Source organism: Adelges cooleyi, unplaced genomic scaffold (genome assembly GCF_023614345.1).
Source record: "Adelges cooleyi isolate 19-005CV unplaced genomic scaffold, UGA_ACOO_1.1 ACOO_flye_CR_arks_rails_tigmint_CR_PRNA_108, whole genome shotgun sequence".
Lineage (NCBI taxonomy): Eukaryota > Metazoa > Arthropoda > Insecta > Hemiptera > Adelgidae > Adelges > Adelges cooleyi.
This window is the reverse complement of record NW_026095761.1, coordinates 6,074,223-6,096,114: the sequence shown is the minus strand read 5'-3', so window position 1 is coordinate 6,096,114 and position 21,892 is coordinate 6,074,223. Positions and strand designations below refer to the sequence as shown.

General features: G+C 34.6%; 1 protein-coding gene across 3 annotated transcripts in view; it reads right to left on the bottom strand.

The window, feature by feature from the left end:
• LOC126847565 (protein outspread) overlaps positions 1 to 21,892 on the bottom strand; it is an 81,816-nt gene that overhangs the window by 18,206 nt on the left and 41,718 nt on the right. For all 3 annotated transcript variants that reach the window (XM_050587894.1, XM_050587896.1, XM_050587895.1), the window contains 2 exons: positions 14,422 to 14,619; positions 8,948 to 9,050 (listed from right to left, as the gene is read on the bottom strand). In XM_050587894.1, coding sequence (XP_050443851.1) covers positions 8,948 to 9,050; positions 14,422 to 14,619 — 301 coding nt within the window. The remainder of the gene's footprint in view (positions 1 to 8,947; positions 9,051 to 14,421; positions 14,620 to 21,892) is intronic.

The window sequence follows — 21,892 nt, the reverse complement described above, 5'->3', positions numbered from 1 at the left end:
TTTTGAAAAAAAGCCTGTCACCACGATTCATTACTTTTTTGTCGCTTTACAAATCAATTCAGCTTTATCCGACTAGTTATGTATCTATAAAATATCGATTACCGACGGTTTTGTAAGACAAAAAAAAAACTTGATCTGTAATGATCCTGGGATCCCTGATTTATTTTGTCTGACGTTGTCTGGCCGGAGCTCCTCGAGCAATAGACATTTCAAACTCCCCTCGTGATTACAAACCAAAAAATCTTCAAACCACTTGAATTGTACACGGGGTTTATATTCTTGTTGGAATCTCAAAAACGTGCATCGTTCACACGTATAAAAAAATCACTCGACGCATACAAAAAAAACACATAGGTACTCACGGTTTTCTTTTTGGAGACGCGTTGGCTAAGGAACATTGTCCCAGTGGTGTTCGTGTTGTAGGAGGGGATTTAATTTGTATTTATGGACGACAGCTTCATCCCTCAATCGATACATACATAATAATAAAATACTCGTCTGAACCGATAGGGGGATGCTGTAATGACCCGTGATAGCGCTACGTTGCACCTGTTTACTGCCACTAACATTTATTATTATTCTTATTTTATTTCCAACCGAGTCTTTGGTACTCCCATTTTGAATGTAAAAAAAATGTAAGTTTTTTATTTTGTTGTGCATCAAACAAAAACTTCAATTTTTACCTAAGACTTATAATATAATATATATATATATATATATATATATATATATATATATATAATATATATAATACTCGTCACTATTATATTTTTACACAAAAATGTGTAAAAAATGATAAATATATGTTTCCGACCCTGACTCCATGAAAAATAAAATTAACTCAGTTGGTCATATCGAACATGTTTCGTCGATTGTCGAGTATAAGAAGTGTAATTTCTAGCGAAGGACAGTGCAATGGCCGCCGAGTGGTGAAATAGACACTGCACGCATATTATATACTTGACAATGCAAAGCACTGATTGCAATTATAGATACATGTAAGGCATTCGGTAGGTGTCCTAGATTTAAAGATAATTTGCATCTTCAGCAACTGTTATTTTGCACAGGCTATGCAAATTAATTAATTTCGTGGCATAAAATAGAATATAATATTATTATTATTAATTCCGCTGCACGAAATCCACAGAAAATTATTTTTACATTCCCTCGCAACCTAATTTAATTTTGAAAACATCAACATGAAACGTTTTTCTTTACGCTAACTTTCTTCAATATATATATATTACAACGTTAAACGGTTATTTAACTATTTTGTCAGAATTTTTAACAATCTTTGCTATATTATACATCGTGTATTAATAGAAATTTAACTGATTAATTGAAAATTTATGTTAGTATTTTTACTATTACTGGTTTAGACCTCGATTGAAACTTCACCATAGCTTTGTATATAAATATAAATATTATTTAAGTCTGATGTCTAGATTCAATAAATAATAGTAAAAAACTTCAATTACATTACTAGAGTATAACGGCAACTTCACGTCTGATATATTATTTTATAGATATCAACAGATAATATTTAAGAGTTATCATTTTTTTTACTGCAGTCGGGTGGAAGTTAATCTAAACTAGACGTCAGACGGGTTATAAAATAATGAGTGCATCTTGCATGTCTGGCATTTAAATGTACTTTTCGGCACCACGACGTTATGTGTGCCTGCAATAAAAAAAAGATATCCCTGTTTTTTTCTAAATGAGCTGTACAATGAGCTTCAACCGGATAGAACCGGATTTAACTATTATAATTATTTATTATGTCGGTCAACGTCTACCCAAAACCATTTTTTCCAAACAAGATTATAATAAACATAGTTTTGTCGGCTCCCAGCAAGAATTGTGTACGCTAATCAAATTGCCGCGGTGTAATTGAGAGAAAGAAAATTACCAAAAAAAAAAAAAAGGAAATCAGGGAACCGCGTTAATTGTCCATCGATTTGATTTAGTAGGAATATATTAAATATGTACCAAAGGAAAAAATACCTTTTAAATTCGTTTTGGCAATTAAGTCGAAAATCATCAATTGCCATACACAATAATATACATATTACGTCGACACCGGCGGACAAGTGATGTGCAATTAAAAACCTTTTCTCACGGTGCCTAATCGTGTGGTGTGCTGTATATTTTTTTTTTGTCCACGTTAAATAGAGAGCATCATGTTATCTATTATATTATAGGTGATGCGACAGACACCGACCGTGTGGCATGTATGTATATACCAGCAACAAGAAATGCGGCATACTCGAAATTCTTTTCTAAACGCTTTACCCATTCGGTGAAAACCCCAAAGTATAAACGAGTGCGACGATCGGCGGGACGCCAAACCATTCACACAACAATTCGTATACAATATTATGTGCCGCTCGGGTATTCTGTAGAGGCCTTTTTTTGAAAAAGGAGCCCCGCGGATCGTTTTATTTTCATTCTCGGTTGACCGCGATTCGCCGGATACAACGCACACGCACATGATCTCAGCTCGTGCGCCTCTCTCTCGACCACATGGGAAACGAACCGCAACAACATATTATAACGTCTGTGTCTGTGTGTGTTTAATTACACTAACCGATGTTTAATATTATACTATACTACACACGACGGGCCGCAGCGAGGTCTTTTTCTGTTAAGACAAAAATTGTGTTTTCATTAAAGGAAACTGTATAACTGGGTCGCTCACTAATTAATACCACAAGCCGTGTGCTAAATAATAATAAATAAAGATATATATATATATATGTATTATAATAATATACTCTCGTGTGAGTGTATAGCGGTACAGGAATCGCAAAGCACATAATATAATGTATGTATAGATTTTAGTTGAGCGATCGGCGGGCGGCCACCGTCTTACCGTTATTATATTATGCGTCATGAATACAAAAATATTATATTGATTTACAATACTGTTGTAAATTCATACTATATGATCTGTTCACCGCATATAATCCGGTTGGTGGTATGCGTGTGCTTTATCAGTAAGTATATTATGTGTGAATTCAAATTTGATAAAGACTAAAGTAAAATGTCAGAAACGCCTTATTGACACGTTTTTGCGCAATTGAGGCCGGCGCGGCGCCCAGAACGAGTTTTGATATGCCAAAAAAACCATTTGGATTTTGTATACACAGTACACCGGCTATAAAATGATAATACAGGAATCCGTCCCACAAGATCCTGATGGTATTTTTATAGACCTTTAGATCGAAAAACTAGATAACTGACGAACGGTTGTCTTGTGAGTACATGTTTTGCACAAAACAATTCAAAAAACTATAAATCATTTGAATAGTACTAAACCTCTATACGAGTATAATATAGTAAACGAGTATCTTTCGAGGGCTAAGGTTACAACAGCTGTAGTTGTTTGTGTGGCAAATTGGCACATTTATTTTTTTATCGTTTTTATTTTGCCGGTTAACAGCAATAACATATTATTATTATTAGACTAGCGAATTGTACCATTTGTCGATAACTACTCGTCGACAACGTCAGATAAAAAAAATAATATATAATTAAACGTATTACGTACAGCTCCGATTGAATCAATTAAAAAACATAAAAAATAAAATCAGAACTCGATCACGACGCGCAGACGTCACACTATCGAGGGTCAAGTTTGAGCCCGTTTGAAACAAAAAAAAATCCAGAAAAATTGGAACGAGTCGAGTCCGATTGGTTTAATATGCCTTAATGATATTCATAATGTTAATTAGACGGTTAAAAAAAATACCAAACCATTTACAGCGAATAATAATAATATGTATATTGTATATAGAAGTGAAAAACTAACGACTCATTTACAATCACGTCAGCGCACCGAAAACCTTATGGGCGTGAAAAAAAAGCCACATATATTATATCGGCAAGATCCAGTCTACGATAATCTAAGCCGGCCTGTATGGTAATCGTATACCGTATAGAGAATATTTGTCGATCGATTAACCGGATCCAAGTCTCAGCAAATTTTAAATTTCAATTTACTCATGTTGGCGGTGCAATGCACGGTCAACAGGGCTTATAATATGTGCCTAATTTGGTTTTGGAAACTAATAATTATGAAAATGCATCGTCGTTTATGTTGTCTGAACGTGACTCGGATGTCCTATGCCGCGCCGGAAGTCGGATATAGCGGTCCGGTTTTCCCGTCGTTTGATTTATCCTAATCACGATCCAGCATTGTCTAGTCGATTTCCTTTGACGGACAACCGTTTAGGCCAAAGCACGTCGCTCGTGTACATTAATAATAGTATACACAAATGAAATAATATGAAAACCAGCGATTCCGGTAGGTTTTTAAAGAACTTCGCTGGAAAAGTCGTTTACTGGTCACCGGAAAGTGTAAATAATTATCATAATATATTTATTTTCCTAAGCGAGCACTTGCCGAAGGCGTTTAAAAAATTAGTACTGCCCGTGTGAGTACGTTGTGTTTATCGGTTTTCCATTTAAATCAGCCGACTTTCATTCATTAAATGGCGTGTGCGTTGGCTACAAAGCGGAAACAACCGTGTAAGTGATTACAAATTAATACGTTCATGCTACGGTAACTTACTATGTATGCCTAAGTAGTAGACAGGTGTCGATTCTTGTTACAACCGTACGGTAGTAGATCCTACGCAATACCTGTCTGTGCTTTTTTTCCGTTTTATTTTTTTCCCCTTCAGTCGAGTCATTATAGATTATTACATTATACATTATTGTACGACGAAAATCTGAATACAGCATAATACATTTGAGATTATAATAAATAGAATAAAATATATCACGTTCTACAACAACAAACAGCATGTTTGTCCAAAAAGTAAATATTGTTGGAGTGAAAATTAATTATAGCTCATTTTTTAATAATTTTAACGTTGTGTAAAACATGGACTTATCGTCTAAAAAATCTTGATTTATAACTAAAATACACTAAATGCACTTTTATTTTATAGAATAAAGAGCCGGTTTTATTTGTGAATAATTAGAGTTATTACAGTTTTATAAGACTGTCATAACGTCTATTTACAAAGTTTTACGTTATATAAGTGATTAAAAACGGAATAAAAATGCGACTTTAATGAATTAATAAAATGTATGCTATTCGAGTTATAGATAACCTCGTTTTCTAAATGTTTCTACGACTTAAAACTTAACGACTACTATCAGACTTGATAGGACAGTTAAAATGTTTATACACCTATAATTACTTAATTAAGATGGGTGTTCTGTCCTCACTGGCATAATAAAAAACACACGACGAAAATCAAATCAAATAATTTTAATTACAAAATATACTTAGCCGTAAATAATGGCGCCTCGCTGGAATAATATTATCGTACAAAACTAGTATTATAGGTACTCGCGGACAGGTTTATTTTAAAAATATTACACTTGAAAAAACTGTTTTTTTATGTCTTGTTGACGTTTTGTTTAATAGTTTTTTTTAGATTTATTTATACAATTTCGATTATACGTAACACGTACAAAATAACCACATTCTTAATGTCAAACACCCGCAGTTCACGCTTTAAGTTCATGGTTTCCCAAATGTATCATAATTTAAAAATCATAAGCATATATTCTAAGCACACAACAACCGTACTATTATATTATCACACTGCCGTTCTATGGATAGTAATTTGTACAACACATTTATAGGTGACAAAATTCAAATCGACTTACTACAGTGTTCGTTTCAAACATTAATATAAATATTTTTATTGGATACCATTCAAATGTTACACGAAAATAAATTGGAATTTTTTTCCATTCAATCAAAACACAATTACCCTCCTAAAAAAATACCTGGACGTTATTTATTAACCAAGTATTATCCTGTGACGGTCATGTGATATGCAGTACTCGTGAATTATAGTATGATGGAGCGGAGCCTATAATGATATGTATAATAATTTAGAGTATATTATTTACAGTTGACTTCAACCCGAAACAAAAACGGGTTACACGTGTGAATTTTTTGGCTATTCAAACGTCAAATTCCATTGCAAAATAAAAAGAATTGGATGATTATTATTTTTTTTTTATGCGTTTGTCCACTCGCGAGGTTATGGCAATTAATTTTTTAGCACATTCGGGTAAATATCGTACGTATGTATTTTACAAATAATTATAAATCTAATATTTGTTGTTTAACGCGTCTGTTTTTTCCTCTCGAATAATAATTATTTAATCGGATCGTGAAACCGACGAAGGCGCAAAAGAGAACGATGACCGAAGCCGATTTTTTTTTTTTGGACGGTCTACGGGGAAAAGCGACGCCGCGTTTTGAATACTGAAAGGATCAGTTGTATGTATGCCGAATGACAATAATATAATATTACTTGAGTGTTGGCGACATGTCCGAAATTCTAGGTAAAGCGATACTCAGGCAGCATGATCGGTGCAAGTCTACCGGTCGCTAAGGAGGCACGTGGACGGCGTCGTCGTCTCCTATTGTCAAGACGTAGGTACCCGTATGCCCCGCATGCCAGCATAACGAACGCACACCATATAGCATAACAATAACAATAACAGTATACAACAACAACAACAGTAATAATAACAATAATACGAGGACTGCAAGTTGACGACACGATAACGAGATTGATGCCGCTGCTGAAACCGGGCCACGGACTTACATCTGTGGGTCACACAGTACATAGTAAAAGGTCTGAGCTATGTGTACTATATTATACATACCCGTGTATATATATGTTTAATAATGTGCAGTACTTGTTATTCAACGCACAAATTGGCGCACAACTCCAAATTCTACATCTTGCCCGGGCGCGCAGGAATAATGATAATTTATAAATATTATCGAAGGCGAATACCTATATCCGGTTAAATAAACAAAAAAAGCACGAATTTTATTTTAGAAGTAGGCTAGAGAAAAGGAACACATCGATAATGCCATAAAAGCATATGAAGGGCTGCGGGGAAAAAAGATCAATGTCAATTTTTGTTCATTCTGAGGAAATCATGTTTTTAATTTCAAAACGTAATACATTTTTCCTGCATGCCTAAACTTCCGGCAGTCGTTATTCTCGACTAATCTTTTTTTCCCCGGGTTCGAGCGCATAAAATGTACAATACATCAATACAAATAATTTGATACCAAAATCTCATTTTCAAACAAAATTGACATTGATCTTTTTTCCCCGCAGCCCTTCATATTAGATCTACTATATTAGTAATTGTTCATCATTGCATATATTCTGTGATTGTTCTACGAGAAACGGTGCATGGACCCGCCCCCTCAAATTAAACCAAAATATTTTATTCACAGCACCGGTTTAGCATATTATGTCTTTTGGCCAGTATTTCGAAAATAGACAATTCGACAAAATTACATATCATATTATTAGAATAATAATTATTGTTATTATGTCCCGACGATCAGTCGGTATCGATTGTTATGGCGCCGTTTGAGTTGTACATATTAGGTACGACCAATAAAAATATTACCGTAGCCGTGATGGTTAATTATAAGGAATATAGAATCATATTACTGAAAAATTATACACACGCATATTATAATATATACCGTTCTTTGCAGCAGACCAACTGCAGTGCACGACCCTAAAACATAACCGACCTATAATTGTATAATAATATATATATATATATATATATATATATACAGACAACCTCGTGTGGTTTCGGAATGGCGTCTTAGCGAAGCCGTATAATGCCTCATTTTGCGGTATACATAATAATATTATAACATTGAAGACGACCCGTGTACCTAGTGTACGTAGAAAAACGGAATTCGAGCCATCGATATTATAAAAATAATAGATGGTTCGTATTTAGAGTGTGACTCTGTGCTAGAAATGTATACTTACTTGTTCCCTGTGGAAGTGAATTACCTCAGTCGTTCTATCACACCATCACAGCCTTATCTGAATTAAAAGAATTGTATTAAAGTCCCAACATCGTGGAGGACATTACAAAGAAACGACTCAAATGGTCAAGACACGCATGAAGTAAAGAATGTTTGTCGCTGGAAAAGGTTCTAGAAAGTGTCTCACAAGGGAAAAGAGCACTCGGGCCTCAGAGGTTAAGATGGGAAGACAGAGTAAATAAAAGGCGTGGAAAAGTAAAGCCGGGAATGGATGGAAGAGAGTTGGCATTGGACAGAGAAAACTGGAGACAAATATTTTGGACGGTATGATCTTCTTAAAGGTCGGAACCACAGAAGAAAAAGAAACTACAAATTTTAAGCACCTGTTGTTTCAATATGGGACATGCGAATTAAATGAAAATTAGCGATGCGGCACAGTTAAATAGGCACAAGAATAAAACATCATACAGATTTGAATGTAATTACAATATGTAACGACTGGGCTGGCTTATTTGAACAACGAGACGAGACCGCATTAGTAAAAAAATAAAAAATCAAGTCAACGCCTATTACGATCGCGTTAACAGGTATTTTCAGGGCGATAACAGCCGGGTAAAAAATTATTAGACCGAGAATGCGGCGGGGCATCGCCCAACGCCTTGTTTGGACCGATTTGGAATCGGCAGCTGATCTTGGAAACGATTTACGAATTGGTTTAATTACGTTAGCGGGATAGTCACACTACTGATTACACACACTTCAATAATACAGCCTGGACAACCAGTTTAACCGGCACCGTGTCCACAAATTGGCGAACCCGTTACACAATTGCCTACACCATACGCATAATATATATGTACCTAGGAGATCTGAGGATAACACACACAAATGCGCTCACATACACACATTAGAATAGGTACACCGATTTAACTACTACTGTACTGTTGGCAGATGAATGCCGGAACGCCGTCCGCCGGAAGTGGAATTTTTAGGTGTATTATATTATATATTTTTTCCTACTACATATTCGGTTTGCATAATGAACACACGAACACAATACTAATAGCGTACTACGATTCATTGCCACATTCGACTTACCTCTAACTGGTCCATTGAGAGCGCCGGATGTGGGGTTCGGACCCGGGAACGTCGAGTTCCGTTTGTGCTTTGGTACGCCGCCGCCGTTGGTCGACGGGGTTATCTGTAAAACAAAAACCAAATTCGAGTTAAAAAATCAACACGTAAAAACACAATGAAAATATTATAGTAAAATAATAGAATACACAGCAGCATTTGTAGAATCATATAATATATACGTATGTATTTTTTTTATAATAGCCTTTATTGGATAATATGATGGCTCATCAAGTACATAATATTATTTAAACAACAATTACAAGCCCATTACAATAGGTAAACACTATGTACATAAAGATATCTAAAACAGTGTAATATAAGAAAAGACAAAATGTAAAGTTAAGTGTAGACAAAAAACAAATAGATAGAAAAGAGAAAGAAAGAAAAAAAAAGCTATACAGTATAACCAGAGCTCAAGATGAATGATTTTGTGTCATTAATTACAGGAACAACGCGGGAAGTAAGGACGAGTATAGGGATAAGATTAGAGATGCCATGCAAGGCTAGGAAATTAAAAAGAGAGATTCTTTCGGAATTCACCGATGGCTTCCTCTTCAGGCAGATGACAGTAAGGTACCGAATTAAGCTCCATTTTGAAGGCATGGCCCGGGAGTAAATTATGATCAATTCTGAGTCTGCAAAAGGAGGTAATACTCTTAAGGAGAAGGTCAAACAGATGAAACCAAAGGAAGCTGGAGGAGTGATAAACCGATGCCATTGTGCAATAATCATAGATATTAAATAATAATATATATATATATATATATTTGTATACTATAGAAGACACAGTGCAAAAATATGACAGGTACGTTTTTTTTTTGAGAAAACAAGTTTCGTACAGAAATTAGTAGTTAATTGCATTTAAAATAGCGAAATTGTTGTTGTTAGAGTTCATTTAGCACATGTAATAACATAGCATTGTACACTTTCAAACATGTTCTTGTAATATTATTAAAAACGCACTCGATGTACACTCTGCCATCGACATTATGTATATATTATTATAGCTTGTAGAAAATAAACATTTACATTTAAGGGCAAGGGTGGAACGAGCAGACAAGGCCCTTGTGACATACAACAAACAGGGGTATTTGTTCCCCGGCTCCTTGGTCTTGTGTAACTTTTTTTTCTAAACCTCACATGTAAAATTGAATTTGCTACTTTGCGTACACTAAGCGGTTGAGGTAGGTAGAAAAACGTAAATCGTACAGTTAACATACAGTTTGTATATTTAAATACTTAATTACAAAGGTAAAGTGCGTTACGCGTTTCTTTATTATAGGTAAGTATATATATTTATATATATATATATATATATATATATATATATAATGTATTATTATTATGGCGAATCGTGTGACAGTTGTATGAAATGCGATTTGTTAACTGCGAACGGGTATGAAAATTGTGATATGGCCGTTTCGGTTTGTTGGACGGGAAACGATAATTCAACCGTGACCCGTCATCGCCCATGGCGGACAAAGTTATAACGAGACAAGCGCCTACTACTTCTGCGATCCCGTCAAGTTAGGTAACCAACACGGTTATACAGTGATTACAGGCTGTTACCGTTTGGAAAAACAAAAAGAGATCTGCTGGTACGACGGACACGCGGCGACGACAGCGAAACGCCGCTTATTCGGATTTAGGACTTACTCTAATATTAGGTATACACACTTTACCTAACAAAAAAAAAAATTACTCAGCACAACGTGCCAATGGAAAACGACGGCCGTGGCTATCCGAAACCGATACAGAATGACGGTTTGTAATGTATGGATCGTAAAACGTCTGCTATAGAAGCCACTGCGATTCTACATTAACGTGCCCGCCATTAGCCGACATCCATGAACGGATGATCTCAGTCGTATGCGGTCGAGAGCTAATGCTTAAAAAGAGTCCACGAGCGCTCCGTGGGTAATTTGATGGGCGCATAAAAATCGTGATACAAACTAGCAGATCTACAACATACGAATGGGCAAATTTAAACTCCATCCGGAAATGCTATTGCCTATTAATCGGCAAGACATCAAGCAAAATCAAAGATGGAACACCCGAATGGATACACGCTAATAAAGCGTTCAAATTTTTATAAGGTTAGCATTCCATCAAAGTAAAGTTTTGAATTGAAGGCAATTTTTACTTTTAAAAATATTTAACGTAGCCAAAACGGTATGTTGACCGGAAAACTTAGGCCCTCGAAAAGTAGTTTTGATGGAAAAACACCTGTAATTTATCCTATAGAAACGACTGTGATTGTCTGACAACAACAAAATAATAATCAATAAAAAATCCTCATATTACTGTGTTATACACAGTAAGTATATACTATAGTCCAAGCTCCAAAATTAAGATTTTGCAAAAATTGCTTATACTTTACACCTTATAAATGGCCGGAGTGACGTCCTCTTAAGGAGAAAACTATTTTGGGAGCAATTTCTGATACAACACATGATAAAAATGTTCACTGTCCGTTTTTAGAGGGGAAGAATTGGCCGTCACTCGTATGAATAGCGTATGTGTCAAAATAAAATATTATTCTTAAGACATGGGCCCAATATATTATTACAACTGCCCGCTGGTGCATCGTCCTTTGTCGATTAACGGCGGCGAGTGAGCAATTATCAGCCGCCATTGACAGGGAGAACATGAATTATTTTACAAGCGCATCCCACGTAGTGTAGATGCATAGTAATATTAATATTACTTATATTAGTATGCGCATCTTCCTTCCGGACGCCGCCACGCCGTGTCGCATAAGTGACATAATCCCGAACGGGCAGATGGAAAAAGTGCTTGCTTGCTTTGGCTTCTCGGAAGAGAAGATGAATTTATAGTTTTCACACTATATAAAAAGCTATAATATAGCTTGCACGAACATTGTGTAAATTCAAATCACAAACGCAACGGCCGCGGCGGGACATTAATAATTCCGCCATATATTCCTTCTCGATAGCTTTTTCTCTTTTTTCTCTCAGAGTTCTGATCATAAATCACAGGCGCACGTCACCAAGCTATACAGGCGGACGTACTTTGGTCGGGACAATTAACACGTGATTGAGTCGGCCGCGCGCACTACGACCTTGGGCTTCGCAGTTAGTGCAAGGAGCATTAGTCATTTTTTTCTTCTTACTTGTGTATCAGCTCTCGGGTACTTGTGCCGCGACTTAGCTTCGGGATGGCCACCGTGTGTGTGTGTGTGTATGTGTGTGACCACTTGCCAGTCTCTTAAAAATACTTATTACGGGACGCCCAAGGCGAATTCCTACAACGTAATTGGCCAATCGTGATCGAGTTCGCAGCCCAACGTACAGCTCGAGGCCATTTCCCCTTTTTTCAGTGCGTGTGTACTTCCCCTTGTCCGCGTAACGAGCTTATACAAACACATATTTCGGAAAACGCCGCCGAGGTATTTTTCACCACGTGTGTTATTTTTTATTTTTTACTGCTTGTATACGTCTTGTACTTGCACTCGTATATCTGTCAAGAAAAACGTGGCACTGCATTCCGCAAGCCGTGTTTATTGTTTGGCGTTTTTTTTTTTTTTTTGAAAGAGCGCAGGAGACAACCGATGATTGAGTTAATAATTATCGACGGCCACGGCTCATTTAAACGCGCATAATTAGTATATATTGTACAATAATATTATTATAAACGAAAAAACAATAAAATAAGAAACCACACGCCAATTGTTCCAAGACAATGAACGACAATATTATATTAACGGGACGATTTCGTGGTTTTTACCACGTGCACGCAGTTCGGATAAAAGTCAAAACGTACCAGAAACATGTTTATTGACTATGGTTACACTAGAATATACACTTGAACGCCTAATCTATTTAAAATCGACACTAAATTCGCACAAAAACCCTTCCTTTCATAAAGAGGGGATGTTCTCGATTATTCAGGTTTTTCAAGGATCGCATTTTTTTTTTATACCAAACTTGAGTAAATAAAAGCAGTGGTTGGACACTCGACATTTTTCATTGGTCCTAATTAATTTTGCTTACGTATCATTTCGATGGCTTAGTACATACTTGTTATACGTCCACTTTTTTCCAAAATAAATTTGTTGATACCAAAAGATACAAAATTGAACTCGCTTTATTTTTTACAAAAGTTCTTAAAATTTCAAATTGTTGTGATATTTATAATGAAAACTTTGTAGTACAATCATTTTAAAATTAAAAAAAATTAATTTGCTATCCTGAACAATTTTGTGACTTATAACAAGTGTACATTAAGTCATCGATATAATATAGATGGGACACTACCGAGGTAGGTGAGTAGCACTTGCCGTCCAATAAAAGATTCGAGTACTTGGTGGAATCGGCTAGAGCCACGCAGCTGCTTAATTTTTTTTTTCTTGGATATTTTCCTGACCACAATGTACAATATATTTTATTTTACACAAACATCGTTTCCATAACGCATTACAATAGAAGCAATCTGAATGCATTATTATTATATACTATTATTTTCAACGGTGAACTAGATCACAGCGCGTCGTCCACGTGTGTGTGTGTGTGTGTGTAAGACATATAAAACAGACCGAATCGAATGACGGGCAAAGAGTTCTTATATTATAGAAAGGCAGATGAATCGTAGAAATTCGCTGACACACGATACGCGGAGCTGACATGTGAACACTGTGAGATTCCGGTAGACATCACGATCGTCCGAGGATCGCAATAACAGTAATAATAATATAGATCGAGCTATCGGTTCTGATTAGATTGGAAGCCTCGGCGGGAAACCGGTTTGGCCCGAGATTAGTCCCCCGCTTCTTTTTTACCTTTTTTTTTTTTTTGTTTCTAACACAAAACAAAAGTAATAATTATATATTTTTTTAATGTACAAGAAGAACCTCGGAAAAAAACCGTCACGATCGGCGTTCCTAAATAACAGGCGATGGCCACATTTTTGGACAATAAGTTACGTTAAAGAATACAAAAGAAAAACACGTAAAGAAAACCACGCGTACGTAGGTCAACGAAAGTTATTTTTGTTAAGTTTTTTTGTTGTTATTTAAGAAAAAACCGAGGCCACGACTTTGAACGCCCCGAGTCGAGTAAAAGAATCACACGTGACCGGTATAATGTGTACAAAATGCCGAAAAGAACAACTTAACTAATGACATGGTGCTTTGCTGATGCAATATTATCATCACAATGATGTGTACAGTGTTTCAAGAAAGCTGCGGTGGAATAAACTTTATCTGTCAAGTCGTACACAAAGCCATGTATGTATTTGTTGAAATAACATTTGTGTGTAAAGTATTAAATATAGTTATGTTAGTTTAACAATGCGTTTGAGCAAGTGGAAAAATAAAAAAACGCTTTTCAACAGTTGTATACTAAAAAGAGCCTTTGTTTAATATATTATTTTTGTCAATCATATTATTTGATTTGTTAAGATAGTTTGTGTATTACCTGTGTAGTATGACGCATGTATGAGGTAAGTACGTCTCTCCACCCTCTAGCTTCCTCCCTGCATGCTCCCCGAACAAAGTGTACAGAGTGATCCGACGATGTGATGGCCAGACTGTGAGGGTTGCCGGTCGCTTCGTCCGCTTCTTCCACGGCGATCGCAGTAAACATGTCAAGTCTGGCTTGAGGTACGGTGTCGGGCTGGAAAATAAATAAAAACCAAGAATTGTAGCAATTATATCAAATTTATTACTGCGTTGTACATGCGCCGTCTCTAATATTATTTGTTGACAATAATTTCAATTATACGGGAGGTGATCCGGAAATTGAAAAAAAAATAACAGGAGACAGTTAGAGGACAAGCCGCTGTACCGGCAGCAAGTGTAGGTATACCGTGTCTTTGGACGTTAGGTCGGCAGACAACTATAAGGATGTTTTGACAAGAATCGATTTTCTTTGGCACAATGCAAAAGCCGGTGTTTTTTAAAAACGACGACATTGTGTCCGGCGAGGTAAAAAATATAAAATAAAATAATAATAAATGTCCTGACAAACAAAACGCCGGTAATGTAGGCCAACGTGTAAAACACTATAGGACCGATCCAATTAATTTAAAATTTGATGGACGTAAAACACGGTATTTTCCTGTCTCGAAAAAAGAATAATAAAGAACCCGAGGTAGTTTGTTTGTAAACATCTAATATTCTAAAGTCTTCAAACCCATTATATTCTACTTCCGCAACGAGGTGACCGACAAAATGTCGGTATACGCCAAGCTGAACACGAATAAAATGTAGTTTTAATACTCCCGTATACACCAGAACATTGTAGTGACTAGGAAATAATAATTTATGTCACTTCAAAATATAATGATAAATGTGTGCAAATTGTAATTTGAAACATTCGATTTTTGAAACTTTTAACTATGCTTTAAGTATACAGCAGTAAACAATATACAGATTTATTTCATACTACTTGTAAGTTGTATCACTGTTCATTAATCAATATTGAATATGTAACATGTTTTTATAAGGTACAGAATTTAAAGTTTCTAAAAGATGTTCCAAACGTAGTACACGAGTTGATTGGCTATGGTAAAATTATAATTTGTTCAACAAATGTTATGAAACTTAGACAGAACACCTAAAAAATGTTTAACAACAAAGCAATAAAAAAGCTATATTAAACTTATACTTCAAAAAATATCATGAACATATTGTATTAAAATAGTGTTTTGCTCATAAACCAAACATTTTAGGTATCAAATTTAAAAAGTATATTTTTATGATGTATTTTGCTACATTATGTTTTTAATATTTTTATAGGCATAATATACCAAGTTTCTTGCATTTAGAATTACCTTCAGAACAGAGTATATGTTTTGAGAGTATCGTCAACTGTAGGTCCTAATACAGAGTGAACTTAAGCTGATTGACTAAGATTGTGCAACGGTCAATGGTCACAATATTGATCGAAGATTGTGAAAACATGACCACATTATTAGTGTGCGTACACGGTAAAAAACGCTCAGACTGAAAAACGGTTTCGACAGTAAAACCACACCGGTATTGAGCGCTGCTATAAGTTATAGGGACACAATGGAATCTGTCATAATATCGGTGACCGTTGTGTGTGTGTGTGTGTTATGTATAATAACGAGTGTTGTAAATTATATGGTCGTAAATGCCAAGCATAATAAAAATCCTTATAAAAACTAACAAGAAAAGTATATATTGTGTTCGTTTATCGATAAGTTACAAGACGATTGCAACGAGTTCGGTTTAGAGTTTAAGTATTTCAAAAAAATGGTTGCATTGTACGCGCGCAACCACAATAAAAACGCATGTGTTAACTTAATTGATTACACACTTAATAAATTTATTTCACGTGCAATGTTAAATATTAAACACAAAAAAAAAAAAAAAACTCAAAGTTGGTCATTATTATAGTGTAATATATACACAATAAAACAAAATATACGCGCGCATATCGTTTTTACATGTATATTATCGTAAAAATAATAACAATAATATAATTTTCAACCTAAAATAAACGCATAAATAAAGCTAACACGTATACAGGGGATATGTGAAAATTCACATAGACCAGCCTCGGATAAGGCCGGATATCCGTTCTAAATACATTTCCAGTCGCTCGAATTATAATAGCGTGGAAAAATGATTTACATTTTTGTGTTATTTCAGAAAATAAATAAAACTAAGGACAAATAGGTAATCACTGTTGATGAATATTAAAATTGTCGTAAAAACCTTATAATTTAAAGGGGGTAAATGCTACCTATAATATAAAATATACATCTTCCGGAATGTATGTAAATATGTATGTATACGTACTGCAAGTCACGCAACGATAATACACTATAAAATATAGTAGTTAATACGTACAACAATTGACGGTAAAATATTTGGCAACATTAAAATATCAAATACCATGTTATGAAATGGCGAGATAAATAAAAAAACTAGAATCGCTACTGATATGGAGATTTCAACGCCCGCTCCAGCAGCAAACAATAGCAGCAGTGATACCAGAATACTTTTCTAAGTAGTTTCAAGAACTAACATTTTGGAAGAGAAAAACTAAATTATACCTAATTGCCCTTCAATCGATCTGAATTGTAAAACAAGCATCACTCAATAATTATTAGGTAATAATATTTCTATTAACTAATAAAAATGAGTTTTAATTATAATATTTGTAGCAAACATTTAATAGACAAACGGATTTGATGATGGTTCGGTATACAATAAATATAACAGCTGAAACATTTCAATATTTGTTTTATATAATAAATGAACAATTCAATTTACATGTACCTACTTAAAAAACATCTAGCTTAATTATTTTGTGAAGTACAAAAGATGTGATGAACAGAAGAGCGAAAGTCACTTAATCTTTCCAGAGTAACAACGGTGACTAATGGATAATTGTAAAGAAGTTGTTGTACATTATTCAATAACTAGGAAAACACGATTTTTATTTGAGTCATAGTGGTATTATATTGAAACTACCTTTTAAATATTTTTTTGGGGGGTTGTGAATTATAGAATCTTATTGAAACCACCATGAAAATAATTTGAAAAAATAAAAACAAAATTAATGTGTGACTCAAAAGGGGTCCAAACTCCAAACTTCAAATGATGTTAAGGCCAAGAGCCAGACGCTTTCAGAATGGTCAATGCCACCACCAAAATGGAATAAGTTCGCTAGGTCTTGGGTCAAACATATTTTGTGAAGACATTATTTTTCGTTTTGGAACCGTAAATAGGTTGTACTCGTTTTCCGTACACCTTCTCACAATCTCACCAATGTGTACACATACTATAGAGTTAATCGAATCCTATATTTTGGCGTGCGCCACATTGTGTGCCCGGAGTTTTGGACCCGACCAAAGAACACACAACGAGGTTGTTGGAAACGTGACACGCACCCGGTGTGATTATTATTATTACAATGTATATTAGTTTTTTTTTGTGCACGCGAATCGCAGGCGTTTAACAAACGCGAATTAAACCGCTATACAACCGCTGTGGTCACGTGTACCTCTAACAAACAGAAGAACATTGACAAATTTCCAGCGAACAGAACATAATACAACTAATACAAATAATAATAATTTGGCTTTCCGTTGGTCTGGAAATTACCGCGACGGCATTACGTTATTATAACGATATATTATTTAAGTCGTACGCGCGTGAAGTGCCAGCACAGTGTAAATACAACAAACACACATTATAATATTATTATACACAAGATGATGGGCAATTTCCTACGGTAAGCTCGTGCAGGCAAGGTGAACGGACCGGCGTCGGGCTACGTCAACGCCGTTTTCTTATGCAGATTATTAGCCTCGATCAATACACTCTGCCGTGGTAATAACAATAATGACAATAATAACGTCGGATTAGACTAAGCCCGGACAGCCGAGCCAGGACGCGTAAAGCAAACACAATGCGAGCACGTTTTACGTGAATAACAATTTTATACTATAAGTACTCATACGTACATAATATGTACATATTGTTATAAGGAAACCACATAATAATAAAATACATTACTAAGCGTATCATTTTATCGTGCTGAGCTTTTGGACGTATCTAAAAAAATTAATTAAATGTTTACTACTATAATATCTGTACTTTGGGTCTCTAAAAGCCAGTGTCGATTTTGGACGAAAACACTATGATATGTATACGTACCTCAATAGACTGATAAAATATATGTAACAACAGTGTAAAATGTAATAATATTATGTACATGGTAGTTAACTTGAAAAATTACAGTTTGATCATTTGTAATTTAGGTCTTAAATGGGCTCTGGTCCTCTAGCATTTAAGGCCCAACGCTTCCATCGTGAGATGATGGTTTCTAGACGAAGTAGAACAGTACAACAGTATAGTTATGAATTTCAATTTGTCTATATTAAATAAAAAATATAATTAATCTTTTCGGTATATTAAAAATGATATAATTTGTATTATTTTACATTTACAACTCGTTTAAAGTTTATTTTTTTGTGTAAAGTTTTGTCAAAAATCATTAATTATTTGATGAGAACTTCCGCGATAAAGGTTTAGTTCAACGATCGCTAAATATAATTATATTTCCCATTATAGTTGGGCCTAATAATAAGTATCATAAATTTCACGAAAAACTCCTCTGTCCGTCTTATTGTTAGGTGATAATATACAAGTTAATGACCCAACGTTTAACATCAAACAAGAAAAATATTACTCATATGAACTCAATTATTTGTATGTATCTCATACTTGAAATAAAAACACAAATACCATTTAAATTCTCGTAACAGTGCTATTGTAAGTCAGTGCAATTAAAAAAATTGTGTTGATATTGGAATTATAATGAACGACAAGAATACTATATTACAATCAGGCTTGTTAATTTTACATATTATAATATAAAGAAAACAATCACTAAAAAACTCAAAATTCTTTAATACCATGTGTACTCAGCCTCAGTTTTGTTTGTACCATTCAAACGTCGGATAGGGTTTGCATTCAGGCAGTTAGCTCTAAATCGAATCAGGCCTAACACTATGCTAAGCCCATAACAGCATTATTAAAAATCTCAACTTTATTTCCACTTTTAAATGAATGTTTTTTACTTCATTGTACGATTCAAAGGAAGTCCGAAGTGATTTCTTTCGGTGTCATTCTGTTTTCTACACTCGATTGACAACTTTATAAATACCTATCGACCCACCGCATTGTTTTCGGTCAAATATTTTCTGATAACCATTGTACTGTCCTACCTTATTCTACACGCTATACACGTACATAATAATAAAAATAAGTAAATCTGATATCTGTATAATCTATGAGCCGACAAAAATACACCGGAGGCCCATGTAAACGTCACTACACTGCTCTGCAGCACAGTGCGTGTCTTAATAAAAAGAATAATTATTACACTGCTCATGTTAGTGATCATGATGGAAATTTGATGCTTTCGGAGAGACTTCATCTCTGGCGATACGCCATGAAGAACTATAACCACAACAATATATATTATATAACTTTTTTAATGAGATTATTATTTTTGCTTAAGGGCACGGATTTTTTAACAAGGTGTAAAATATAGACAACGCCTAATTTTAAAGCGATTTTGATCATGACATTCCATCTATTCATTTTTCAATAAAACACACGTTATGTTAGAGGGGTGGGACGAAGGGCGGTTTAAAGTCTATGGATGGAGCATGCATATGCCTAACAACAAAATAGGCGAGAGTATATTAGGTAAAAAAATGAATAGAACATATTAGTGCCTGTATGGTTACGCGGTAACCAATTTTAGTAGGCTATAAATAATATGATAACAATCGATTGTGAATTGAAAAACGTTGGTTGACTGAGCCGCAAAACGGTTTTTAGTACTTAACTTTACTAAGTATAACATATTATGTACACGGCTATTATTATTAGTTTTTCCTTCGCGTAAAAGTAAAACGTCGCGTGTGCAATAATTAGTAACTAATTTACTACTGTTCAAAAATTGGAATACTACTCTCTCTTTAGTCGTGTATGTATAAAAAATAATATTGGCTGTGCCCGTAAGAATTTTTCTACGTAGTATAATTTAGAATTGCGAGAAAGTGCGATAGAACGAAAACCGAAAAATCGGGTTTAACTACTGTCTACTGAATTAATAATAATAATTGCTATCACCAACTATACCACCGGCGGCTGTACTTACATAATTAAACCTTTACAACGTACCTATGTATATTGCCGTTTGGCGAGAACTAAACACCAATGTACATTAGTACTATGTGGATAGCGGATCGGCGGGTCACGTTTACCGCCGCCGGGATACGGCAGCGGGCTGAATTTTTTTAGATTTATTTTTTCTTTTCATTTGTATTTATTTGATAATGAAAACACCGCAATCACAGTTCCGATTCGGGGTCCGCATTTCATCTTGTTTAGACCGTGACGGAATCACTCTTACTACAACTAATAGGCACCTGGCACACACTTGCACAACGGAAGTGGAAAAAGTTGTCTAACTGCAAACGTTTCGATTTCAATCGAACGGTTGACTAGCCGCAAAACTGACAAAGAAGTAACAACATTATTAATAACGGAAATACACAACTGAAACAGGAAACTTCCCTTCGCATGTTCGGATGATGTTAGTTTTGTTTAAAACACACTTGTTATGCGCCTTGAAGAATTCCAAAATTGCCCAAAAATATTTTTGTCCATTCGGCGCATGTATTGTTAACGTCTTAAAAAAAGTTCCATTGGTAATAATAATTAATAATTCTGCGAGGCCCGAGTAAAAATATAATATAAATATATTATTATAACTTAAATAAACATCAATGTGTAGTTAGAGGATATATTTTCTTAGTTATTCTGTGTAAATAATTATTATTGTGTTGTTTATAACTCATAATATCTGAGACCTAATGGGGACCTTCTCTGATTTAATTACAAACCTATAATAAAATTAAAAAACATCACAGCATTACTAAACAAAACAATAATCAATGCAAACATTTTAATTTAATTTAATTATTTATTTACCAGTTTAATTTGGTTTTCTTAAATTGTTAGTTATGTATATTATTAGAGTGTATAGTATTATCTGTGTAATTTTGTTAAGAAATAGTCAAACTTATCAAATTATTTTAAATAGTTAATATAGTTTCAAATATCTTATTGTATATAAAAATAATTAACCTTGTAAGATTTTGTATTGCACAACTCCTGAATCCAAACCATTATGTAGTTTTAACCTGAAACTATTAATCAAACTTTGGAGATATAACCATTTATTTATGTCGATACGATAAATAAAACATTACAACGGTTTTACTGTAAAAAGAAAGCTAACAGTAATTCGTTTTACTCCTGTCTCATCATTTACTCATTATACATTGCGGAGTTTCTCCTAATAAAGATTTTACAGATCCAGATTGCCTAAA